At 43.5% G+C, this 27,366-nt stretch overlaps 1 protein-coding gene across 6 annotated transcripts in view; it reads left to right on the top strand.

Moving 5' to 3' along the window:
• Positions 1–27,366, top strand: part of LOC149459085 (latent-transforming growth factor beta-binding protein 3-like) — a 999,560-nt gene that overhangs the window by 217,041 nt on the left and 755,153 nt on the right. For all 6 annotated transcript variants that reach the window (XM_089681663.1, XM_089681666.1, XM_089681665.1 and 3 more), the window contains exons 4-5: positions 18,302–18,407; positions 25,181–25,273. In XM_089681663.1, coding sequence (XP_089537789.1) covers positions 18,302–18,407; positions 25,181–25,273 — 199 coding nt within the window. The remainder of the gene's footprint in view (positions 1–18,301; positions 18,408–25,180; positions 25,274–27,366) is intronic.

The raw sequence follows: 27,366 nt of genomic DNA, 5'->3' as shown, positions 1-27,366 counted from the left end.
GGAAGAATACAAGGCCTGAATCCAGGAAAGAATAGAATCCCCAAAACCCCAACGAGACAGCACAAACCGCAGATATTAACAGGACAGGGAATCAAAGGCTTTATATATGTCTAAAGACAGTAAAAATCCCGGGATTCTCCGCTGTTGCAGAAAATGTATAAGATGGACCACCTTACGAACATTATCACCCGCCTGCCTCCCAGGGACGAACCCTACCTGGTCCCTGTGGACCAGGCTACGCAAATATTTGTTGATGCGAAAACTAAGGATCTTGCCCAGTATCTTCAGGTCTTCATTAAGAAGAGAAATGGGCCGGAAGGCGTGAGGTTCCTGTACATCATCGGTAGTCTTAGGAATCATGGCAATATGCGCTCTAAGCGCGTCTGGAGAGAGCAAGGAGCCCTGTCATAGCTCATTAAAATAGTAAGCCAAAAAGGGCACCAACAGGGTTGAAAATTTCTTATACTATAGACCGGAAAAGCCGTCGGGACCTGGGGCCGTGGTAGACCGTAAAGATTTGAAAGCTTGGAGCACTTCCGGTACGGTGACAACGGCGTTGAGGGCCACCTGTGCTGCCTCTGGTAACCCAGGAAGTCGGAGATCATGAAAGAATGCCTCTGCTTGAGCAACGGGGAGGGGATCTGGTTTAGCGTAGAGGCGCGAAAGGAAGTCCGAGAAACGGGAAACAATCTGCTGGGGATTAGAAGTACAACCACCTGTAGGAAGTTGCAGTCGAATCGGTTTGTGGGGTTTCCCCACAGAATTGAGCTTTCTGGCCAGCATCGGGCCCGGCTTATTAGCACAGGAATAAAATTTGTGTTTGGTCCAACGCAGGGCCTGTTCCGCCTCTGAAGAGGCAAGTAGGTCCAACTCTGCCGCCAGAACGTCCCGAGCGCGTTTATGGGCAGTGGATAGAGATGACTTCCAACGTGCATCTGCAGAGGCCAGAAGAGAATGAAGCTCCAAAAGTCGGCTCCCGCTCCTGTTTCCGTACCGCCGCCAGCTGCATAACATGACCCCGCACCGTAGCCTTATGCGCCTCCCATAGGGGCACAGCTGAAGAGACCGACCCCAAGTTTTCCGCAAAATATGTTCGTAAGAAAAATTCTATTTGTTGGCAGGTAGTCTGAGTGGTCAATAAAGAGTCATTGATGCGCCAATGAAAAGGGTGCCGTTCTGACCCAAAAAGGGCCAGGAGGAGTACCAGGGTGAGGAGGGAATAGTTATCCGCCGAACCAAGGGAAGCTGCTGAACATGCATGAATATATGGTCAATTCTACAGAAACTGTCATGAGGATTGGAATAGAATGTAAAGTTGCGCTCGGTTGGGTGAAGTTCCCTCCAGACGTCCGCCAGCCCCGCCGTCCGCAAGAGAGAGCGCATACGTTCCTCCAGCACTAAGTCGTGAGAATGGACCGCCCCCTGTGCATAGCGCCTATCCAATGTAGAATCCAAGGTAACATTTGAATCTCCCAAAACAAGAAGAAGACCCTTGGAGTGTCGGGAAACAATGGTGCAAAGCTGCGAAAAGAATTTATGCTGAAAACGATTAGGCGCGTAGTAAGAGACAAAAGTAACCTCCTGGTCCCAAAGGGTGCCTTGCAGAAGCAAATATCTACCCGTGGGGTCCGCTATATTCCTAGCACAGACAAAAGGGAGATTGCGTTTGAAAGCTATCAGTACACCCTGATGCTTCTCGGGAGCTGAGGCCGTGTAAAAGGTGGGATAGTGAGGTGAAAGATAACGCGGAGCGGAGGACTGAGAAAACCTGGTCTCTTGCAAACATACCACGTCAATTTGTTGCGATTTGAAGTGATGAAAAACTTTAGCCCACTTCTGAGGTGAATTGAAGCCTTGAATATTTTGCGAGTGTATTTTCAAAAGGGGCGAGGCCATGGCGGCAGCAGCATAGAACGCTCAACAAAAAAAACATAAAGCAGCCAACAATTTCCACTCCCACCGGCAATCGGACCGTGGCGTTCAGGAACCCTGCATGAAACAAAAACGAAAAAAACGAAGAGAAGAAAACAAAAAAAGAAAAGGAGAAAAAGACACAAGAAGTATATACAACAGTGCAATCGTATCACGCCAATGGTGACATGCATCCTACACTCGAAGGATACCAATTAGGGGTGGCTCTACCACCGGACAAATGGCTGCAAATGTAAACATCAAGAACATAAGTCTTCAGGGGGCAAAAAGACCAAAGGGCAATGAACATAATAGCATGAGGAACCAAATAAGGATCCCATGGGTCCCAGGAGTGATGACTTCTGTGATGACCACCCCATAGAATCCCGGAGAACCATGGGGCCTACCGCCTCCCACCCAACCGGGCCTACCAGGTCAACCTCCCACCTCGGAACCCGAGGGAACCAGCACCCCATGCCATCAACGGGGGCCCGAATAACATCACCCGGACCTCAAATAGGCTGCAACAGCAGAAAGTCATAATCCTCAAGTCCAGGAGGAGACCCCCCTCCCCCCCAACCAGGGATGGGACCCAAGGGAGCAAGCTGGATTAGTCTCAACCTAGAATGCAACAAACCGGGAAAGCCCAGGGGCCAAACTCACGGTCCCGTCAGAGAAGTCCATCATTGAAACGCCACGTAGGAGGTCCAAGATGCATCTTCAGCCCGGAGAAGAACAGGAAAGACTTAATCACGAAGGTGTCTGAGGAAGGGCCCGCTTCCTGTTGGACGACCGCTCCCAGGTGTGGCCCAGAGGAAGCGGCCTCACCGGGGATCCAGATGAATGAGCTGGGCTCTGATCAGCAGCTTCCGGCGAAAGAAGGTGCAAAGATTTAAAGAGAGAATGGGCCTCCCCTGGCGTTGCAACCGAGTGACTGCGGCCCTGGTAATTGAAGGTGAGGCGAAATGGAAAGCCCCATGTGTATTTAATCCTGTGTTTCACCAGGATCGAAGTGAAGGGCTTCAACTGGCGGCGCTTCTGAAGAGTGATCTGGGAGAGATCCGCGAAGAGCTGGTAGCGATGCCCCTGGAAGCTGAGGTCAGGGTTGTTTCTGGCCGACAAGAGGATACTTTCCTTAGTGCGGTAGTAGTAAACTTGACAATAATGTCCCTCGGGGGCCCATCCGGCCATCTAGGGCCCAATGCCGTGGTCAAATTCGAGCCGGTCAACAGGGATAGCGGGCATCACGAATGCCATGAATCCTGATGGTGCAGGTACGCCCTCGCTCCCTATGTTGGTTGCCAGACTTGATCAGCAGGATCTCTTGTTGGATCAGTTCACTCAGGCGTTGCAGACGCTGCTGGCACGCACAGCGTACCTTACTCCTGGTGCTATTAGGCTGGTTGTCACTCCTGTGGTCACTCCAGCTGTTGCTCCGGTTGTTGCGCCTACCTCCGCATCTGCTGCCGCACCTGCGTTGCCCAGAGGTATGACTAGTTCAGCCCTCCTTCCACAGCGCTTTGGGGGTGAGCCGAGTCAGTGTCGGGGTTTCCTTAACCAAGTGGGCATATATTTTGAATTGATACCCCACGCTTTTCCTACGGAGAGGTCAAAGGTGGGATTACTAATCTCGCTGCTCTCGGACAAGGCCTTGGCCTGGGCAAATCCCTTATGGGAAAACGATAACCCTTTGATTCACGAGTTTGCCGGTTTTGTTGCCTCCTTCCATACGGTATTTGATGTGCCTGCACACTCCGCCTCTGCTGCTAAGCTGCTCATGTCCATGCATCAGGGTTCACGAACCGTTGCCGAGTACGCCATAGAATTTGGTACCCTGGCTGCAGAGGTGTGTTGGAACAAAGAGGCTCTGGTGGCTGCTTTCTCTCATGGTCTCTCAGATGCGTTGAAGGACGAGATTGCAGCCAAAGAACTGCCTGTGGAGCTCGAACCACTCATTTCCTTCCTAATCCTGATTGACACCAGGCTCAGGGAGAGGCCTGCACTTAAGGAGCGTCTGCGGAGGCCTCCTAACCAAATGGCGCCTACGTTTTCTGTCCCGTGGTCTACTCCGTGGTTTTGGGATATCCCTGGCTTCAGAAGCACAATCCGACCTTTGATTGGCGGTCGGCCGAGATTCTCTCGTGGTCTCCACAGTGTGGGGCCGATTGCATCCGTGGACCTGTTATGGTGTTGTGTGCCTCCTCGGACTCTGTGTTGCCTACTGACTATGGGGAGTACCTGGACGTGTTTGACAAGGTGCGCACCGGTGCTCTGCCTCCTCATCGTCCATATGATTGTGCCATAACCTTACAACCTGGTGCCACTCCTCCACGTGGCAGGGTGTATCCTATTTCAGTTTGCGGAGAATCAGGCCAAGGAGGAGTACCTTGTGAATACGCTTTCCTGGGGGCACATTCGCAAGTCTACTTCTCCAGCAGGAGCTGGCTTTTTCTTCGTGAAAAAGAAGGGTGGTGAATTCAGGCCTTGCATTGATTTTAGGGGTCTCAATTGAATCACGATTAAGAATGCTTACCTAATTCCGTTGACTACCGAGTTGTTCGACCGCCTCAAGGGAGCAACGATCTTTACTAAACTCGACCTTAGGGCTGCGTACAACCTCGGACGGATCAAGGAGGGCAACGAGTGGAAGACTGCGTTCAACACCAGAACCGGCCACTATGAATCCCTGGTTATGCCCTTCGGGTTGTGTAACACACCCGCGGTCTTTCAGGAGTTCATTAATGATGTCTTTCGTGACTTGTTGCAGCAGTGTGTGGTGGTTTACTTGGACGACATCCTGGTTTACTCTGCATCTATGGAGTCTCGTATCCAGGATGTTAAGCGGGTGCTGCAACAGTTACGTGAGAACGAGCTTTTCTGTAAGCTCGAGAAGTGTGAATTTCACCGATCCCAGGTTGCCTTTTTGGGCTACATCATTTCCACGCTGGCCAAGCCTCTCTCAGATCTGACCAAGAAGGGCAGTAATCGCCACGAGTGGTCATCCGAGGCCATCTTAGCTTTTGAAGCTCTGAAATCCGCTTTTGCTTCGGCTCCGATACTGTCTCATCCCAATCCTGGGTTGCCTTTTGTCCTCGCGGTTGATGCATCTGAGACGGGAGTAGGCGCCCTCCTGTCTCAGCGTCGGTCGCCCGATGGACCCCTACTTCCCTGTGGGTTCTACTCCAGGAAGCTTTCCTCCGCAGAATGCAACTACCAGATTGGAGACAGGGAGTTGTTGGCCATTATTCAGGCTCTCAAGGAATGGAGGCACCTGCTCGAGGGTTCTGCGGTTCCGGTCCTCATTCTCACTGAGCACAAGAACCTGACGTATCTCTCGGAAGCTAAGAGGTTGACGCCCCGTCAGGCCAGAGGGGCTTTGTTCTTGTCGCATTTTACCTATGTGGTCTCCTATTTGCCTGGCTCCAAGAATGTCAGGGCTGATGCCTTGTCGCGGCAATACTCTGAGCTGTCCAGAGAGGACTCTGAGCCGACCTTGGTCATACCTCCGGATCAGATCCTGGCTGCCATTCATACCAGCCTGACTTCTCCCCTTGGAGAGCAGATTTCAGCTGCTCAAACTGATGCTCCCTCTGAGAGACCGGCTTGTAGATGTTTCATACCTAAGGGATTGCGCACACGCTTGCTGCATACGTACCATAATTCCAAGACTGCCGGTCATCCAGGGAGGAACCAGTTGTCCTGGGTTGTTTCTCGTTTATTCTGGTGGCCATCTCTCCGTTCCGACATCGCCTCATATGTAGCAGCATGTTCTGTCTGTGCCCAGAATAAATCTCCTCGGCATCTTCCATTGGGCCTTCTGCAACCCATTCCCAATGGGGAGTGTCCCTGGTCACACCTGGGCATGGATTTTATTGTAGACCTCCCTGGGTCTCGAGGCCATACGGTCATTCTTATGGTCATTGATCATTTCTCTAAGATGTGCCATTGTGTCCCGTTCAAGAAATTGCCAACTGCGCAAGAACTGGCTACGGTTTTCGCCAGGCAGACCTTTCGCTTGCATGGGTTACCTAAGGTGATTGTCTCGGACCGTGGGAGCCAGTTTGTGTCCAGGTTCTGGCACCCCTTCTGCTCCCAGTTGGGTTATCAAGCTCTCCTTCTGGTCGGCCTACCACCTGCAGTCCAATGGGGCTGCGGAACGTTCCAACCAGGCCCTGGAACAATTCCTTCGCTGCTATTTCTCAACTATGGGTTCCAACCCGCTGTATTGCCTGAGTTGTTCTCGCCACAGGACATTCCGGCTGTGGATAACCATCTTGCTGCCCTGCGTTCCTCGTGGGGCAGATCCAGAGGTCCTTATAAGACTCAGCTCAGCGCCAGAAGCTCCAGGCTGATCGTAGATGGTTGCCCGCTCCTTCATACTAGGTCGGAGATCGGATGTGGTTGTCCACTCGTAACCTCAATCTTCGGGTGCCCGCACCGAAACTGGCTCCCCGTTTTGTTGGTCCTTTCTGCATCCTCCGCAGGGTGAACCCGGTTGCCTATGCCCTTGCTCTTCCTCCTGGGATGTGTATCTCCAATGTCTTCCACGTATCCCTGTTGAAGCCTCTGGTCTGTAATTGCTTTACTGCCTCTCCGCCTCGGCCTCGTCCTATCCGGGTTGACAGTCATGAGGAGTATGAGGTGAGCCGCATCCTGGACTCTCGGTTGGTCCGCGGTCGGGTCCAGTTCCTGGTCCATTGGCGTGGTTATGGTCCCGAGGAGCGTTCCTGGGTTTCTTCCGCGGATGCTTTTCACGTACGCTTTTGCCAGAAGCCTTATGTTGAGCCGCGGAGGAGGAGAGGCCCTTGATGAGGAGGTACTGTCAAGGTCCTACCTTTCCTCAGGGCTTGTGCTGCTCCATATGCTGGCATCCATCTTAGGTGTCTGCAAAGCATTGTGGGATCCTTTATGCTTTCAGCCCCCTGCGGCTCCTCCCCCAGGAGGTGGCGGCTTATCACATATAAGTCTGCTGTTTGTAGCTGTCCATTGTATTCGTGTCCTGTCTGTTGCACAGCAAGCTCCTGTTTAGTTTCTCATTGCTCTGCTGGATACCGACTCGGCTTTGGCAAGACTCCTTCCTGGCTTCTGACCTCGGCTCTGGCGACCATCCTTCCTGGCTTCTGACCCTGGCTCTGGCGATCATCGTTCCTGGCTTCTGACCCCGGCTCTGGCGACCATCTTTCCTGGCTACTGTTCTACCAAGTCATCCGCTGTTGCTGTTGGACTTGCATAGAATCTGTCTTGTTTTTGTATAATAAACCTACCTTTAATTGCACCTCCTTGTGTGTCTGGCTCCTCGCTCCCTGACACTTGCCCCGTAGCCCTTGTGTCAGGTACTGAGCCCATTGTGTTTTGGGGCACATGGTACTGACGGCACGTTTTTTCAAACGACAGTAAGTACGTGTCAAGGTCACTATCCTTTTCCATCACTGGAAACTTGGCTGTGCCCACGGCCAGAGTGGCGTCCCTGTGCTCTAGGGACCCAGGGTTCTGCACCTGTCACTGGTGCTGGAGCCTCGCCATCTCCAGCTCGTGCCAACGATCAGCTTCCCTATCAGCCTGGCGTTCCTCTCTGGCAGCCGCTACTTGGCATTCCTCTCTCTCAGCCTGGCATCCCGTAGTTCCTCTGTCAGCCTGGCGTTCAAGGAACCGCAGGTATGCCTCAAGATCTGTCTCCATAAGGCGTTTCAGGGCTTCCTGCATCTGAGGAGAGTCTCTGTTGGTTACAGGCACTCCGGTACTGGCCCGCTCAGGCGGTGGTGTGACGATAACGTTCAATGATCTTCCAGTGTCAGTCTCTGTATGCCCATCCTGTGAGGCCGTCTCTGAGCCACTGGGATTGGAGATAGCGGAAACCCTGTCATGGTCAAGTTCCCCCGAGCTCTGATCTGCTCGAATATCATACTCCACTAGATCACTAATCAAATCTTCGCAATTTTTGCGAACAACATCCAATCCTCGTGAGGTAAATTCTGCCTTCAAATCACCTTTGCTCATTTTCTTGTATTCTGCTACACCAGGCATAATTGCAAGCAAAGATAGAATAGAAAGTAGGAAAAGGAAGGAGCTGTTGCTATATGTCTCTCTCTCTCTCTCTCTCTATATATATATATATATATGCACCGCTTGTTTCTAAGGACTGTTTCCACAAAGGTTACAATCCTTCAGAGCAGAGCCAATTTTTAACACTGCACTGAAGCTCTTAATGCAATTATCCCATGTACGCTGCCAACAATATGCCACGATCGCCGCGTCAGACCCCAGACCTTCTCACCAAACTCGTGACCGAAGGGCTAACCGATCTACAGCCGCGATGTGACGTGTGTAACAATGCCACACCCAGCTGCACCCTGCACAACGATTTTCCAGCTAATGGGTACCGATCGATGTGCCAGCAGCCTGAATCATTTGTTACTGGGTCAGGTTAATTACGCAATTAACCCCTTCACACTGCCAACACCTCCTTTTGGTTCAGAGAAAGAGGAAACTCGCAATATCGCTATAACACTATAATAATTGAAATAATCGTCTGCATAACCCGGTCATTGACACAGGCCGGTTATACAGAGCATTAAACCAACAGTAGCGTCTCTTTGAAGGCAGGGATTCGTAAATTGCAATTAAGAGCTATAGAAACAGTTCAACACTTTCAGAAGAAAGCTTTATTACTAAAAGGGTCAAACAGGTGCAGTAAAAATATTTACAGAGAAGATGTAACTAATATATATATATATATATATATATATATATATATATATATACATAGAAAGCAGCACAGCACAGCAAAGAGATAACAGGGAGCAGTTAAAGGGTTAAGTTACTTGCCAATAAGCCTTGGATGGAAGCAGTTCACGTTTTAGACCGAAAGGCACAGGTCTCCCTAGGTGGTATATTTATGTTAAGAATTGGGAGATGTTTTCAACTTCCCTTCCTTAGGCTTGGCAGCCTGTTTTAAAGTTTCCCAGCAGGGGGTGGTTCTGAAGTGAAAGACCAATCCCCTGTTTAGGGAGGGATCATCAGGCGGAACCCTAAACTGGAACCAACATCTTTCATAATTAATATTCTGGTCTATAACTTTCCATCTGCACAAGCGACAGTCCTCCCGCGGGTATATTATTATGCAGACAAGTCTGAGGATTATTTAGATATGAATTATGAAACTATATATTGCACGAGTTCTATGGTTAGGCTCCCCTGATGGTCTGAGATAAGCGAGTGACCCATCAAACTGTCCGCCTGCTCATTGTCCATCTGAGGAGGTGTCCGGTTTTTATGTAAGTCTCTCATATTCCAAGATATGAGACATAGGGGAGAAATTGATTTGAGAAGTGTTCATCTAATTCTGTCACCTATGCTGAGCTAGGTTTATTAGCTCAGAGACCCTTCAACTCCTGGGAAGGCTCCTTAGCTTGTTACGAGGTGTGAAATTACACAGGTACTTTGGCCAGGGAGACTCCAGCTCTCTGGGGAAAATTGGTCCTATCTCTTCCTAGGTGAGAAAGGATACAGCTTTCACAGACAGCTCGACACCAGCTAGAAGTGCCTTGCCCTGCCAGTGACCCATAAACAGTACACATACACACACTGGCGAGATGTCTTCTCTCTGTGAGAGGGAGGGGTGGAAAGATGAGGGGAGAAAATGGAGACGCCTAACAAAATGGTTGAACCGTGTCCATCTCTGAGGAGCACGTTTGCGACACCCAACACTTTTGAATGGCCTTTTCCTGACAATCCTCTCCAGGCTGCGGTCATCCCTGCTGCTTGTGCACCTTTTTCTTCCACACTTTTCCCTTCCACATAACTTTCTATTAATGTGCTTTGATACAGCACTTTGGGAACATCCAACTTCTTTTGCAATTACCTTTTGAGACATTCCCTCCTTATGGAGGGTGTCAATGATGGTTTTCTGCACAACTGTCAGGTCAGCAGTCTTTCCCATGATTGTGATTCCTACTGAACCAGAATGAGAGACCATTTAAAGGCTCAGGAACCCTTTGCAGGTGTAATGGCTTAATTAGCTGATTAGAGTGGGACATTTTGAGCCTAGAATATTGCACCTTTTCACAATATTCTAATTTTCTGAGATTGTGGATATGGGGTTTTCATGAGCTGTAAGCCATAATCATCACAATTATGACAAATCACGGCTTGAACTCTCTTGCTTTGCATGTAATGAGTCTATCTCATATATTAGTTTCACCTTTTAAGTTGCATTACTGAAATAAATGAACTTTTGCATGATATTCAAATTTTCTGAGTTTCACCTGTATGCTCCAGCCAATCGCAAGATCTTGAAATATTAGTGACACAATAGCAACTGCGGCCCTAGAAAAGTTAGCAAAGTGCTTCACAATCTGCAGAGTCCTGGAGCGATGTATACATCTGTGATAAACGCAGACCTTCCGTTGTGTCGTGACGTCATCCGCAAGCTCCTCCCCGGTGCAGTTTGTCACCGATCACATGGCTTTATCAACGGGACCTGATTGGACTGTCTGATGTTCATCCGCCTTATATATAGAACCCAGCGCCATTTTTTCAGAAGACCAAATTAGAGCACACAATAGAGAAGGTAACATCCCGTTTTCAGCGCCATTTTGTTGTAGACCCACTATAATAGAAAAGATAACATTCCATTCTCTAACCTAATAGAGCCTTTTGGAGTGGTATAACACTACCTCTGAAAAGCAATAGTAAAACGGAATGACCGTCACTGACAGCAGAGGTTCCCAGCGAATAGGAAACAGATTGGATGCTTATCACATATACATCTTTTAACTCCTAAACAACAGTCTTTGTAGCAATGAACAAATGTATATATTATATAAAATCTATAAAAATATAAATAAAATAAAAAATTCTATATATCATAATATTGTACATGAACCTAAATAACATTACAATATCAATGGATTTTGCCGCTAAATAAAATTAAAAATCACTTGAAATCAAAATTTTTATTCATCCCTCTTGGAGCCAGTCTTAAGTTCAGGGATCCAAAAGGACTCTTTTACTCAACTCTCTGATCTTATTATCACCCCTCCAGTTGCTTTTATAGGACTCAATCCCCTAAAATTGTAACCCTGAGCAATCCTTATTATGCTTGTCCAAAAAATGTCTGGAAACAAAATGTTTAGGGAATCCCTTATTAATATTGTGGACATGCTCTTTCGCCCTTTCTTTGAACACCCTCTTAGTGCCCCCAACATATTAAAGCCCACATGGGCAGGAAAGGGCATACATCACTCCTGTGGTATTGCATGATACATAAATCTTTAATTTGATACTCCCTCCCTGTTGTTGAGCTACTAAAGGACTCTCTTTTTTTATAGTTATTCTTAACCCTAGTGCAGCTATAGCACCCTCCACAGGCGAAAAAACCTTTGTCTTTAAAGAAAGTAAAGCCTACATTGTGGATTAGTTTATCCCTCAAACTGGGGCTTTTTTATATATAAACCTTGGTGTATCAGAAATAACAGAACTAAGATGTTTATCCAGTTTAAGTATGGGCAATATTGCCTATATACAGTCAGGTCCATAAATATTGGGACATCGACACAATTCTAACATTTTTGGCTCTATACACCACCACAATGGATTTGAAATGAAACAAACAATATGTGCTTTAACTGCAGACTGTCAGCTTTAATTTGAGGGTATTTACATCCAAATCAGGTGAACGGTGTAGGAATTACAACAGTTTGCATATGTGCCTCCCACTTTTTAAGGGACCAAAAGTAATGGGACAATTGGCTTCTCAGCTGTTCCATGGCCAGGTGTGTGTTATTTCCTCATTATCCCAATTACAATGAGCAGATAAAAGGTCCAGAGTTCATTTCAAGTGTGCTATTTGCATTTGGAATCTGTTTCTGTCAACTCTCAAGATGAGATCCAAAGAGCTGTCACTATCAGTGAAGCAAGCCATCATTAGGCTGAAAAAACAAAACAAACCCATCACAGAGATAGCAAAAACATTAGGCGTGGCCAAACAAATGTTTGGAACATTCTTAAAAAGAAGGAACGCACCAGTGAGCTCAGCAATACCAAAAGACCCGGAAGACCACGGAAAACAACTGTGGTGGATGACCGAAGAATTCTTTCCCTGGTGAAGAAAACACCCTTCACAACAGTTGGCCAGATCAAGAACACTCTCCAGGAGGTAGGTGTATGTGTGTCAAAGTCAACAATCAAGAGAAGACTACACCAGAGTGAATACAGAGGGTTCACCACAAGATGGAAACCATTGGTGAGCCTAAAAACAGGAAGGCCAGATTAGAGTTTGCCAAACGACATCTAAAAAAGCCTTCACAGTTCTGGAACAACATCCTATGGACAGATGAGACCAAGATCAACTTGTACCAGAGTGATGGGAAGAGAAGAGTATGGAGAAGGAAAGGAACTGCTCATGATCCTAAGCATACCACCTCATCAGTGAAGCATGGTGGTGATAGTGTCATGGCGTGGGCATGTATGGCTTCCAATGGAACTGGTTCTCTTGTATTTATTGATGATGTGACTGCTGACAAAAGCAGCAGGATGAATTCTGAAGTGTTTCGGACAATATTATCTGCTCATATTCAGCCAAATGCTTCACAACTTATTGGACGCCGCTTCACAGTGCAGATGGACAATGACCCAAAGCAGACTGCAAAAGCAACCAAAGAGTTTTTTAAGGGAAAGAAGTGGAATGTTCTGCAATGGCCAAGTCAATCACCTGACCTGAATCCGATTGAGCATGCATTTCACTTGCTGAAGACAAAACTGAAGGGAAAATGCCCCAAGAGGAACTGAAGACAATTGCAGTAGAGGCCTGGCAGAGCATAACCAGGGATGAAACCCAGCATCTGGTGATGTCTATGCGTTCCAGACTTCAGGCTGTAATTGACTGCAAAGGATTTGCAACCAAGTATTAAAAAGTGAAAGTTTGATTTATGATTATTATTCTGTCCCATTACTTTTGGTCCCTTAACAAGTGGGAGGCACATATGCAAACTGTTGTAATTCCTACACCGTTCACCTGATTTGGATGAAAATGCCCTCAAATTAAAGCTGACAGTCTGCAGTTAAAGCACATCTTGTTTGTTTAATTTCAAATCCATTATGGTGGTGTATAGAGCCAAAAATGTTAGAATTGTGTCGATGTCCCAATATTTATGGACCTGACTGTATATGCTCCACTTGTTTAAACTGGATATTTAAATCCAAAATCACTGGTACCCCTTGCATCATATTATCCACCTTATTTTTATCTATCAACAGGGAAGCTCTGTCTAATGATCTTACTTTATCTCTTTCAGATTCTATAAATTGTGGTTTGTATTCCTTTGCTATAAAACTATGTGCCAACATGTGTGACTGATTTAAAAAATCTTCCTCTTTACTATTCCTTTTTAGTCTCATAAACTGGCCCCTCGGAACATTAACAAGCCAGGGTTTATGATGACAGCTATGACTAAGTATGTATGCGTTTCTATCCGTATTTTTGAAGAACATTATATTTTTAAAACTGCTCTCATCCTTAATAAGTTCCAAATCCAGAAAATGTATCCGGGTTGCACTCGAATCCCAAGTCAAGTTAATATTCCTGTTATTAATATTCATATTACTCATCATAGCCTCTAAATCTCATAAATTACCAACCTATAGGATGATTAGGTCATCAATAAACCTACGATAAAGACTGAGCTGGGGAGAACATACTTTTAAAACTTCCTCTTCCTCCCATTGGGCCATATAGATATTTGCTATACTCGGTGCAAATTTTGCGCCCATAGCCACCCCCGATATCTGTAAATAATAATTATTCTGATACCAAAAATAATTGTGCTGCAAACAAAACTCTAAACATTTCAAAAGGAACTTCTTCTGTTTATTGGACAAACCACTCGTGTGGCTAAAAGCCCACTGAGTAGCTTTCATCACCCCCTCATGATTAGTGCTACACCCATCAATCCTGTGATGATCCAAAGGAAGTGGATTCATAGCACAGAATTTATTTACATTTAGCTTATGAACGAACTTCTGAATGTTAACATAAGTATCAAATTTGTTCAAACCCTGTTTAGAGGCAAACTGGAGTCCCTGATCTAGAACTTTTATTTCTTCTTTAGTTAGCTCTGTGCCACTTAGATTAAATATGCCCTGTCCTATCAGTCCCTTCTTCTTTTTTTATTGTACCCTCCTTCCTGCCCTACATCCCCTTTTCCCATATAATTTGGAGTTACATATAATTTGTTTAAAGTGAGTGGATACTGTAACACGTTGAATTTTTGGTTATATGAAATGGTGCTGCACTATGGTATGTTTTTGTTTTATTTTGCACAGATCTGGAGTTTAACTGCTTCCCCACCACCGTATAGCAGATATACTGCTACACGGCGGCACGGGTGCGCAAAATCACGTATATATACATGATTTTGCATTTCCGGGTAGGAGGTGTGCGCATCCTACCCGTGCCGCCATTGGTGGCCACGGATGTCAATCAGCCAGGTCCCAGCCAGTAATTACCCACCAGCGTCCAGTTATTACCGACATTCACCGACAGGTAGGAAGACTGTTTTGTTTACAAACAGTCTTCCTCCCTGTCAGATCAGGCACACTTCTCAGGATGGCCGTGCACAGCACAGCCATCCCGGTCAGTGTGCTTACAGTGAAGCACACCCCCCCGCCCACTAGTAAGACACTTCCTTCACATAGTTAACCCTTTGATCACCTCTCACATTAACCCCTTCTTGTCCAGTGCCATTAGTACAGTGCCAGTGCTTTTTGTTTAGCACTGTTTTTGTGAAGCAGTTAGGATTGCTCTAAAATGTAATGTCTAAAATCTAAAATGGATCTTATGGAGAAGTTGTGTTTACATTTCTGTTTATTCCTGCTTTAGTCTGCTTTGTGCTTGGGTAAAACATCATGCTGTGTATATAGTAGCTCATTGCATATAGTAGCTCAAAAACAAATCAGAATCACCTCATAATTTGAGTTATGAGGAATGACAATAAATTTATTCTCCCTAGAGAAGAGACGCTTAACTTCTTCCTGTCCGCCCTATAGCAGAGGTACTGCTACAGAGCAGCACGGGTATGCAAAATCATGTATAAGCAGTGTGCTTACAGTAAAGCACAAACACACAGCCCCACTGTAAAACACACACAGCATACAGTTAACCCTTTGATCGCCCCACATGTTAACCCCTTCCTGCCCAGTGCCATTAGTAGTGTCAGTGCTTTTTGTTAGCACTGATCACTGTATTGGTGTCACTGGGGATGTCAGTGACACCAAGTCAGTTACCCCCAGTGTCAGAATGCCCGCCGCAGTCCCGCTATAAGTCGCTAATCGCTGCCATTACTAGTAATAAAAAAAAAGCCCAGTAAATATACTGCCATTTGTAAATGCTATAATTTTGCCGTAAACCAATTAATTTACATGTATTGTCATTTTTTTTTAGCAAAGACATGTAGCAGAATACATTTTGGCCTAAATTTATGACATTTATTTATTTTTTATTTTTTTACTGGACAAGTTTAATAGCAAAAAGTCAAAAATATTGTTTTTTATCCTCAAAATTGTTGGTCTTTTTTTTATAGCGCAAAAAATAAAAAATGCACAGGCCATCAAATACCACCGAAAGCTCAATTTGTGGGAAAAAGGACATAAATTTCATCTGGGTGCAGCATTGCATGACCGCGCAATAGTCAAAGTAACGCAGCGCTGTAACGCAACAAATGGCCTGGTCAGGAAGGGCGGTAAATCCTTAGGAGGGCAAGTTGTTAAAGAAGCATAATACGTGGAAGGAACACGTCACAGATCAGAAATTTGGAGACACATTTTTCTTATAATTTGAGTTTTTGGCCTATTATAATCTATGGGTCAATGGTCAAGGTGAGCAGGGAGTGGGGTCACAAGTCAAGTACGATGTTGGTTATTGCTGGATGATAACACAACATATACTGGATTGGACGTTTATTATTGGAAAAAAAAAATTCTTAGACTGTCATTTTGTGTTTCTAAAGCTTATTGTTCTATTTATGGTGAGATATTGCACCACATTTTTTTCATTTATTTAATTTTGAGTGTGAGTACACCAGAGTAGTGAGTGCAGCAATCTTCCTCCCTGATATTATCACTATAGTTGGAACATAGCAGTGCATAGGTCTTTACCATTTGCATTATCATTAAAACTACTTTGTGCATCTATGCTAATTATACCTTGTTTTTTGCAGGACAAATTGGGCTTTCAATTGGTGGTAAATGGTAATGGGTATCTTCTGATTTGTTTTATTATCAAAGGAAAACTGACCCAAAATAGTAAAAAAACCCTATTTTTAATTTAGTTGTATATTTCTTGCTACTACCATAACTAGAGATGAGCGAATCGAACTTGGCGAAGTGGAATTCGTTTCGAATATTAGGAAAAATTCGATTCGCGCCGAATCCGAAAATTAGCAAACTTCGGATGCACGAATCGAATTTTCCCCGATCGGCTGATTTTCATCCCTTCTACAGCCGGCAAAAAGTGTCCCTGCAGAGAGCTCCGCTATTTCTGACAGTTCTCTGACAGTTCCTTCACATTTACAGCGGTTGAAACATTGTATCTATTTGTTTCCATTTAGGATACAGATGTTTTTATTCGGAAACAAATAGATACAATGTTTCAACCGCTGTAAATGTGAAGGAACTGTCAGAGAACTGTCAGAAATAGCGGAGCTCTCTGCAGATACACTTTTTGCTGGAATGGAATTCTTCTTATTTTCATCCTACTTCTTCTTCTTCTTCTTCTTCATCCTCATCCTCTTCTTCTTCATCCTCATCCTCTTCTTCTTCTTCATCCTCATCCTCTTCTTCATCCTCATCCTCTTTCTCTTCTTCTTCATCCTCATTCTCTTCTTCTTCATCCTCATCCTCTTCTTCTTCATCCTCATCCTCCTCTTCTTCTTCGTCATCCTCATCCTCCTCCTCTTCTTCTTCTTCTTCATCATCCTCATCCTCTTCTTCTTCTTCATCATCCTCATCCTCTTCTTCTTCTTCTTCTTCATCCTCATTCTCTTCTTCTTCATCCTCATCCTCTTCTTCTTCATCCTCATCCTCCTCTTCTTCTTCGTCATCCTCATCCTCCTCTTCTTCTTCGTCATCCTCATCCTCCTCATCCTCTTCTTCTTCTTCATCATCCTCATCCTCTTCTTCTTCTTCTTCTTCATCCTCATTCTCTTCTTCTTCATCCTCATCCTCTTCTTCTTCATCCTCATCCTCCTCTTCTTCTTCGTCATCCTCATCCTCCTCTTCTTCTTCGTCATCCTCATCCTCCTCCTCTTCTTCTTCTTCTTCATCATCCTCCTCCTCTTCTTCTTCTTCTTCATCCTCATCCTCTTCTTCTTCTTCATCATCCTCATCCTCTTCTTCTTCTTCCTCACCCTCATCCTCTTCTTCTTCTTCTTCATCCTCATCCTCTTCTTCTTCTTCATCCTCTTCTTCTTCTTCTTCTTCATCATCCTCATCCTCTTCTTCATCCTCATCCTCTTCTTCTTCTTCATCCTCATCTTCTTCTTCTTCCTCATCTTCTTCTTCTTCCTCATCCTCTTCTTCTTCCTCATCCTCTTCTTCTTCCTCATCATCATCCTCTTCTTCTTCTTCTTCACCCTCATCCTCTTCCTCTTCTTCTTCTTCTTCATCCTCATCTTCTTATTCTTCTTCTTCTTCATCCTCATCCTCTTCTTCTTCATCATCCTCATCCTCTTCTTCTTCTTCTTCATCCTCATCCTCTTCTTCTTCTTCTTCATCCTCATCCTCATCTTCTTCTTCATCCTCATCTTCTTCTTCTTCATCCTCATCTTCTTCTTCTTCATCCTCTTCTTCTTCTTCATCATCTTCTTCTTCATCCTCATGCTCTTCTTCTTCTTCTTCTTCATCCTCATCCTCTTCTTCTTCATCCTCATCCTCTTCTTCTTCATCCTCATCTTCTTCTTCATCCTCATCCTCTTCTTCTTCTTCATCCTCATCCTCTTCTTCTTCTTCTTCATCCTCTTCTTCTTCTTCATCCTCATCCTCTTCTTCTTCTTCATCCTCATCTTCTTCTTCTTCTTCCTCATCCTCTTCTTCTTCTTCTTCATCCTCATCCTCTTCTTCTTCTTCTTCATCCTCAGCCGGTGTCCCTTACTGTACTCCAAGAGACGGATTTTATGGGTAGGTCAAAAATCCATTTTTCTGGTTGTTGCTGCTGCTGTATCCCACAAGTTAGGTTGCAAATAAAAAAATGGGGAATGTATTTTTTGGGGGACATGAAGGTGGGAAATGCGTAGGGTGTTTGTGTAGATTTCACAGAAAATTAATTCAGAGAAAACTAACAGTTTTCAGTAGATGTATGTTTGCTTTTTAACATCACTTTACAACTTTTTGATTTTAGTGTGGTAGCAACCCTCTACCGGGACTCACCAAAGAAGAGGACTGTTGTGGCAGTGTTGGAACCGCATGGGGACAGCATAAATGTAACAAGTGTCCACAGTTACCATGTGAGTACATAAGAAATATAAAATTATGTATTCAATCTGCATATGTGGGTTTTCCAAATTTGTGTTTTGCAAAATCACCTCATTATGTTTAAATCACTACTTTAGCCACACCTTTTGATTCAGTTTTGGAAAGAGTGTGTGTGTGTGGTTGAGGATGATGGGTAGCCCTGCCATGTTTTTATTGTAACTACAAGAAGAAATGGGGAACTGGAGTCAGATTTTCTATGGGTCACGGAAATTGTCACTGGGCACACTGGCTCGGGTTTGGCTGCACTGCACAAAACAGGCACCACCCTCAGAAAAGAAGAAGATACTCAGAGTTGAGAATCCGGACACATACAATACAATAAGAGTGCCAAACAAACGTCCAAGGTAATTTAATGATCAAATTGATTCATAGCAGAATAGAGCCAACACATTTCTGGGGGCAAACACACTGAACCTTCATCAGGGCTACAAAACAAAGCTACTCTGTCAGAACTGCTGTTCCAATAATACTTTCCTTAAAAAGAAGATGACCTCAGTCACTTCTTGGATCTCATTGAGAGTCACCAATGAGCTCCCTATAGAAACAATCAGGATTACTTGGATGAAAGTTGAACTGCTGGGGCAGGACCTTGGCCAGAAGGGTATAGTGATTACATGTGGGTCCAGGAGGAGGTGGCTACAAGTGATACTGGGCATGTATATCATTCAGGAACTGAGGGCTGAGATGCTGGAGAGGGTGCCCTGTCCGCTTGGGCTCACCTAAATAAATGAGGCAACTGCTTTGTGCTCCAGAAGCCCTGGATGGCCCTGGCATGTCCTTTATAAATATCTGGGAAAAAAGCTAGCATCATTAGGGTTCCCTTTGGGACATGGTACCAATACTCAAGAACTAATTCTCAATAAAAATGTTGTATCTCAACAAACATTGCAGGGCATTACTGTCTTTATGAAACCCTTGCTATCCAAAATGGCTCTGCCTGTCTCCAAGACTCTCACAGTTGTCTGGAACGTTGAGGTACTAGTTAGAATCTGTAACACCAAGACTCTTTCGCTCTGCCTGCTCCCTAGCACAGCAGTGGTGGAACTAGCCCTAATCATGGATTTGATTGGCTGCAAAGTGAGGCAAATAGAGCTCAGAGAGTTTTGTGGACATTTCTGTGGTAAAAATAAATATGACTTAGTAGTCGCAAGAATTAACAGAGAGTGAACAGAAGAGCAAATACTACCACTTCTACACCTGATCACAAAAACACGCAATGGACACCCAATCAGTTAGAAGCAGTAAGGCGATTATTGGATAAGTGGTCAGCATTTTGCATGGTTCATTAGGCTCTTAGTCACTTGGGTAGGACTGGTGGCTCAGAGCATTCACCGGATGAGGCCAAGGAGGAGGAGGGGGAGAGGTGACTATACTGCTTTCCCCCTATATGACAGAGTAGGGGGAACATGTAAATAGTAAATGAAGAAATCAAACTAGACCTTCCACTCTCAGCTAGGACAAAATCTCTCTAAACTATTCTGATCCCAGAAATAAGACACATCGGATGAGACAAACGTTTAGACACAAGGACCAGAATTCTCACCAGCAGTATCCAACCACATGTCTCAGGATTCAGCTGCCAAAGGAAAGAGACACTTGGATACAGACCATCATGGAACTGATGCAACAGATGTCTAAAATGTCAGATTCGGACCTACAGTCTGTGGCCTCCGACATAAAATGCACTGTCTCTGGCAGTTCCTAACGTGAAAGAGGAATTGAGGAGTGTAGCTGAAAGACTTGTGGAGGAAGAACAGATTAGCACCTTTCATGATACTGCTATCCAGGGTCTGCAGGACATGGCAGTACAACTTGCTAGAGCATCCCCCATAATTGTTGATAGAGTTGATAGACAAAGTTCTTCATGCTACTCAGCAATTTCCTGGGAATAGGGGCTACTACCACCAGCTTTACCACCACAGCAAAACCAGAGACAGGGACCAAGTTAATGGAGACTTTTACAAGAGCAGATCAACTGCCTCGGCTAGTTAGACTGTCCACTTTTTTGCTAGCTCCGTTAAGCTTTCTTTAGTAAGTAAAACTCTCTCTTTATTATTTGTCCACGATGTGGTAGCACTTACTACAGAGCCTGTAACGGAATACAATGGATTGTAACCAGCGAAGGATCACCTGTAGCGACGTAGCGACCGATATGTTAATTATCTCTTACATATTGTGTGTCTCCTAGTTTTGGTATGGGCTCCAAATCTTATTGTTTACCTGAACCTGCCTACACAGTTATTTTCTTTGGTACTAAAATCAGGGCCCGCGCTTACGGAGCCAAAGTGGGTAGTCATTTATCCTGATTCGCTACTCACTTCATATGGATAGACATAATTATCCCTCCCTAATGTCTTTCTATGTCCTGAACGAATCAAAATATCCATCTGTTCCACAGATACCTTATACAGACTTCATGCACAAGAGAAACATTTGAGAGATCTCAATATGTTCATCCTATTCCCACTTGTTTCAGCTGTGATGGATACATAACCTTGAGAGGATGGTGAACCGTTTTTGGGAGTTAAAGTATTCTTTTGTAGTTTAATTACCTGAATAGCAATTTAGGCTGTCTTTTCTAATCATATGCTGATTTTTATGTTATGGAATAATGTATATGCAGTATTACTGAGTATATTCTTCACCCCATTGTGGGGCTGCATTCCACACCAGGCCTTTCAACCTCTACTGCTAGATAAGTGAACACTGGAACACGATCTCCCCTATATTGTATGTCAGATGAAGATTAGGTATAATAAACATTACACTATCTCCTAATATCTCCTAAAAACTGCTTCACCCTGTCAGTGTCGGAGACACCTAGAGTTGCTGGAATAGTGGCATTTTAGTAGCATGCTCTTTTGGTGGTGATTTTTGGTAGTTTTGAGGTAGATCCCTGATAAACAGCATTTCTGAGCTGGGACTGTCACATTTAACAGGGGTAGTAATACAGCTGCTAAATGTTTGAACTCTTATTTTACACATTTGTTAAAAAAGCAAATGGCTAGACCACAAGATAACTGACAAATGTATTGTTTTGTTTTTGTGAATTGACTTTATTTCAACTTTTTGTAATTGAAAATTTCCTGTAAATAATACAGAAGAACGAAAAAAAAAATGTATCTGGTTCCCTCTTATGCATATAAGGATAAATACAGAAGATAAGGCAACATTTTGAGTATTGTGGAGGTCCCCTAGGTAGGAATAGAAGGTGGGACAATATGCCTTAAAATCAGTTCTGTAGGAACCAGAGGAGGGGGTAAGGGGAAGTTGGGAGAGGGGGGAAGAGAATTGGGTAGGAAGGGAGATGATGGGAGGTGGGGAAAGATGTAGTAATAGTTTAACTATTCCAGTCATTAAATATCACATTTACTCCATAAAATAAGATCTATCAAATTTAAATTGTGCTGTTGGGGTTAAGTGACCATAGAGACCATGCCTTATGAAATTTGGTGTTGGAGAGAGAATCTTCTCTCCATTTCATATTTATTTCAGGTACTTATATAGCGCCGTCAATTTACGCAGCGCTTTACATACATATATTGTACATTCACATCAGTCCCTAACCCTCAAGGGGCGTACAATCTAAAGTCCCTAACTCACATTCATACATACACATACTAGGGCCAATTTAGACAGGAGCCAATTAACCTACCAGCATGTCTTTGGAGTGTGGGAGGAAACCGGAGTACCCGGAGGAAACCCACGCAGTCACAGGGAGAACATGCAAACTCCAGGCAGGTGGTGCCGTGGCTGGGATTCAAACCAACGACCCTGGTACTGCCAGGCGGAAGTGCTAACCATTTAGCCACTGTGCTGCCCATATTGGGTGTTTCAATCGAATATTACTTTAGTTAAAGATGGGGAGTCTAGAGATTTCCATAGTCTGGCAATGTTATTTTTTGCTTCGTATCGGATATGGACAATAATGGTACGTGAATCAGGGGGGAATTTTATCAAGCCCAATATGAAATAGAGCTAGTGAGGGGTTCAGTTTCACCTTGTTCTTTGTTATTTCTGAAATTAAATTAAAAATATTATTCCAGAAGGATCTAATTGATTTGCGCAGCCAGATTATGTAAAAAGGGTACCTCGTTCTCCACATTGTCTCCAGCATTGTGGGGAACAATTTGGATATATTTTGTTTAGTTGATCAGGAGTTAGGTACCAATGGTGTAAGAGTTTAAGGTACGATTCCCAGTGTGATGTGCAGTGAGATGCTTTATAGGTTATTTGGAAGGCTCTGTTCCACATATGATCAGTGAATGTTTGGGATAATAGCATTTCCCAATTAGTCAGTGATGTTGTCCTTAGTGCAAATTTCACTGCGGTAATGAGGGAGTAAAACAGGGATATGCCTTTTACCTGGATAGTTATTTTTAGTCAAGAATTGAAACGCTTGGATGGGTAGTGTAGTGGAGTACAGAATATTAGTGTTCTTAAGACAATGAACAATTCTGTGATAGGTAGAGCTTTCCTGTTGTGGAAGTGTGAATTTATTTTGAAGGTAATGAAATGAAGCCAGTTCGTGGTTAATGTATAGGTCCAATAGGGATACTATACCTGTGGATTCCCATTTGGCGAGGTTTATATTTGACATAAAGGTATATAGGCCCTTAAGGGATGATTTTTCATGTATGACCATGCTTCTAGGGATGCTTTGATGTAAGGGTATTTGAAGGTGGTTTGTGTATGGTTAGATGGGTATAGAATGAAGTGTGCCTGCGGTCTTGTGGTGTTGTGGGATGGAATCTTTGAACTTTAATGACGGTCCACAATTTTTCTTTAGATGGGTGCCACCAATAGTATAGTTGATCGAGTAACAAGGCTATGTAGTAGGTGTGTAAGTGTGGTAGACTTGTTCCTCCTTTATTGTATGGTCAAATTAGAAAGTTGTTGGTGTATCTGGGTCTTTTTGATTCCCACAGGAATTGAGAGAAGTGTTTTTGGGCTGCATGAAAGAATTTCATGGGAACCGGTATGGGTGGGGTTCTAAAAATATATAATATTTTAGGAAGTATAAACATTTTTAGCGATGCGACTCGACTTAGTTTGGAGAGACCGTAGGTCCGGAGTGTTTGGATTTCTTTGGGAAGAGTTTGGAGGAAAGTTTTGTAATTAAAGTCGTACAATTGTGAGGGGGAAGCTGTTAGATTAATGCCAAGGTAGGGAATTGATTGGTCATTCCATATAAATGGAAATGTTTTTGAGAGATATTTCTGGGTGTTTTTGTGTGTGTATAGTTTAGTATTTGGGATTTATTTACATTGAGTTTGTAATATGAAACGTTAGTGTAGGAAGTCAGTATTTCCATAATTCTGGCTAGAGATTGGGTAGGATTGGTAATCATTAAGATCCTATCATCTGCGAATAAGCTTATTTTATGTTCAGAGTCCTCTGAATTTACTTTAATGCAATATTACAATATGTACCGCTGGTAATTCCCACATTTGTAGTACTCACTGCAAATGCAGAATTTAACTATGGTGAATTGACACTTTCAATAACATGTGAAATATTTTCTATAAGACACAAACATCCTATGTAATAAACGTTAGCAAATTGACCCCAGTGTGTGGTCAGGCCCTTGGGAGTTAAAGCAGTAGCATTGTTTTGCTGGGTGTGAAATCTGTGATTGCATATAGAGTTGGACAGAAAGGGGTAGGTTTTAGGCTCGGTTCACACTTGCTCTCAGACTTCTTGCAGGGTGCAGGTGCAGGAATCACACCTATTCACTCTCCTAAATCTTTCTGCTCTTAGGAGACATGCGGGGCTGCCATTCATTCTGAATGGCACTCCCATGCATCTCAACCTGCAGTGTGTTTGCTGGTGCAGGAACCACAGGGAAAACCGAATATCAAAAAGACCATTGAGGTTTCCCTGTGGCTACGTTTTTTTAAAACAGTGCAAGCACCTTTTTCCTGCTTGAAACGTGGGCACAACAGCCCATTCAAATGAATGTGCTGCCGTGCCTGCACAAGTGCATGCCACATGGCCCGCAATAGTGTGAACCTAGGCTCAGGCAGGGTTTTGTAGGCAGTGCTGACACTAGTTGGATTTTCATAGCAGCAAACTGTATTTCTCAGCTCTTGCAGTGTTTTCAAAGGAACAACGTGTGCAAATGTGTATGTTTTGCAGCTATGTACTAAACATTAGTCTATTTTGCCCTAAAAAGACACTTTAACTAGTTAAATGATTTCACTTTTTATTAAAAATTTTTTATTTCTTAAGAATGAGCTTGTTGTGACATAGTGTAATATGCTCCTGCAAGTATACTTTCTCCACTAAGTTGCAGTACATCCAGACGTATATCTTGGCCAAGGAAGGGCTGATACTAGATTGTTCCCCTGGGATAAATTTGGGATGCAGTTTGAGTCTGAACCAATGTTTTGGTACAATTGTGTTTTGTTACAGAACTTCAACACTAATTTGAAACTCTCTTTTGTTTATTTTATCACTCTCTTCCTAACAATCTAAATAAACTGCTGAAATTTTGCATAATAATTAAAATCTCTCAAAGCTTAAGAAAACAAAAAGGAGGGAACGAAATACAGCCCAGAATGGTTTTTTGTATATATCATCTTTCCTCACTGCCCTCCCTTTTTTTCCCTTCCCTCAGACTTGAATTGCAATTTTACAGAGCTGTTGGAACTAAACTATAGCAGACAATAGTGGGGGAAAGGGGGCCAAGTAAGGTATATTAACTATTTTAGTATAATTTCTATGATGTTTTTCTGTTTTACAGATGTTGGCACACAGAAATCTGCACCATTTCGAGGTGAAGTGGGCTCAGACTGCCCTCTAGGGTATAAAAGACTTAACAGCACTCATTGCCAGGGTAAATATACCATATGTTGTGCTTAATTAGTAAAGTGAATGTATTTACCATTGATAAGTTATTTTATTGTCTTTTTCTATATTGTGCCAAAATTTTCAGCATCACTTTATAATTTAGAAGAGAAAATAGCATGCACAAGGATAACATAATCTGTATTTATTTAGCCAACAGTTCTGAAATGGAGGCACCAGTTTTAGGGAAAGTGCACATGGGCATCAGACTCACACAATCAAGTCAAAGAAAGAATACATTTCAGATTATGTATTGCATTTGAAAGGCTTTAATTACAGTAGTTGGTTAGTCTGAATAAAGACACTGGTCCATCCAGTGTGTGTGTGCATGTGTGTGTGAGACTACTGTTTTCCATATCCTTGTACGTTGTGTTTGCCAAGAAACATATGTGAAAGTTTTTTTTTTTACTTTTCCTCATTTTCTATTGACACCACCAACTGTGGAAAGGAGTTCCACATCCTTACTGTCCTGACAGTAAAGAACCCCTTACACATTTTAAGATAAAATAATTTCTCATCCAACTTCATTGTCTGGTTGCATGTCTTTTTTAGAGACCTAAGATTAAATCATTTTCTCCCAAAGCTAAAATCACCATTCAAAGATTTGTATATTGTTATCATATCCCCTCTTAACTACTTGCCCTCCATAGGATTTACCCTCCTTCCTGACCAGGCCATTTTTTGCATTATATCACTGTGTTACTTTAACTGACAACACTGCACCCAAATTAAATTTACGTCCTTTTTTCCCCCCATGAATAGAGCTTTATTTCAGTGATATTTTATTGCCTATGCATTTTTAACTTTTTTGCGCTATAACAAAAAGACCGACAATTACGAGAAAAAAAAACAATATTTTTGACTTTTTGCTATTACACATGTCCAGATAAAAAAAAATTAATTTTGTCATAAATTTAGGCCAAATTGTATTCTTCTACATGTCTTTGCTAAAAAAAATTCCAATACATGTAAATTAATTGGTTTACGTGAAAGTTATACCATTTACAAATGGCAGTATATTTACTGGGCTTTTTTTTTTTTTTAATTTTTACTAGTAATGGCGGCGATCAGTGACTTATAGCGGGACTGCGGCGGGCATTCTGACACTGGGGGTAACTGACTTGGTGTCACCAACATCCCCAGTGACACCAATACAGTGATCAGAGCAAATAAAAAGCACTGACACTACTAATGGCACTGGGCAGGAAGGGGTTAACATGTGGGGCGATTAAAGGGTTAACTATGCTGTGTGTGTTTTACAGTGGGGCTGTGTGTTTGTGATTCACTGTAAGCACACTGATTATACATGATTTTACACACCCGTGCCGCTTTGTAGTAGTACTTCTGCTATAGGGTGGACAGGAAGCAGTTAAGCGTCTCTTCTCTAGGGAGAATAAGTTTATTGTCATTCCTCATAACTCAAGATTATGAGGTGATTCTGATTTGTTTTTGAGCTACTATATGCAATGAGCTACTATATAGACAGATGAGTAGGACATGATGTTTTAACCCAAGCACAAAGCAGACTGAAGCAGGAATAAACAGAAATGTAAACACAACTTCTCCATAAGATCCATTTTAGATTTCAGACATTACATTTTAGAACAATCCTAACTGCTTCACAAACACAAAAGTCAGACGCAAACCACAAAAGTCATTGTAGAGTTTATTCAATAGTATCTCCACTTGCCATTCTTTGTCATGTAACTGTCAAATAGCAATGCCTGAGTAAACAGTAGACATTAAAGGCCAACTCCATCTTTTGCATCATGTTCATCATGTTACTGTACATGTTACACCCTTATTTTGGATGTTACATGTTACGCCCATATTTAGGGTGTAACATGGTTCAAATGGGTCCCCACCCTAAAACTGCATCCCCCCAGGTCACAGCAGGCAAGGGTTCCTCTCTCCCACAGCTGCTGTCAATATTGAAATCAGTGTGGCTGTGCGAGATGAGCTGTGAATAAATTAACTATAAGTCCTATCTGCCATCATGGCAGACATACTTGTAGTTCTCAATGCAATACATGTACAGTAATCACTGCACACATAGTCCATTGACAATTCCTCTAGCTCTGC

Source organism: Staurois parvus, unplaced genomic scaffold (assembly GCF_062004578.1).
Source record: "Staurois parvus isolate SC_StPar_1 unplaced genomic scaffold, SC_StPar_1.0 ptg000275l, whole genome shotgun sequence".
Classification (NCBI taxonomy): Eukaryota; Metazoa; Chordata; class Amphibia; order Anura; family Ranidae; genus Staurois; species Staurois parvus.
Note: the sequence above shows the minus strand (reverse complement) of the source record. Positions and strands in the feature narration are given on the sequence as shown.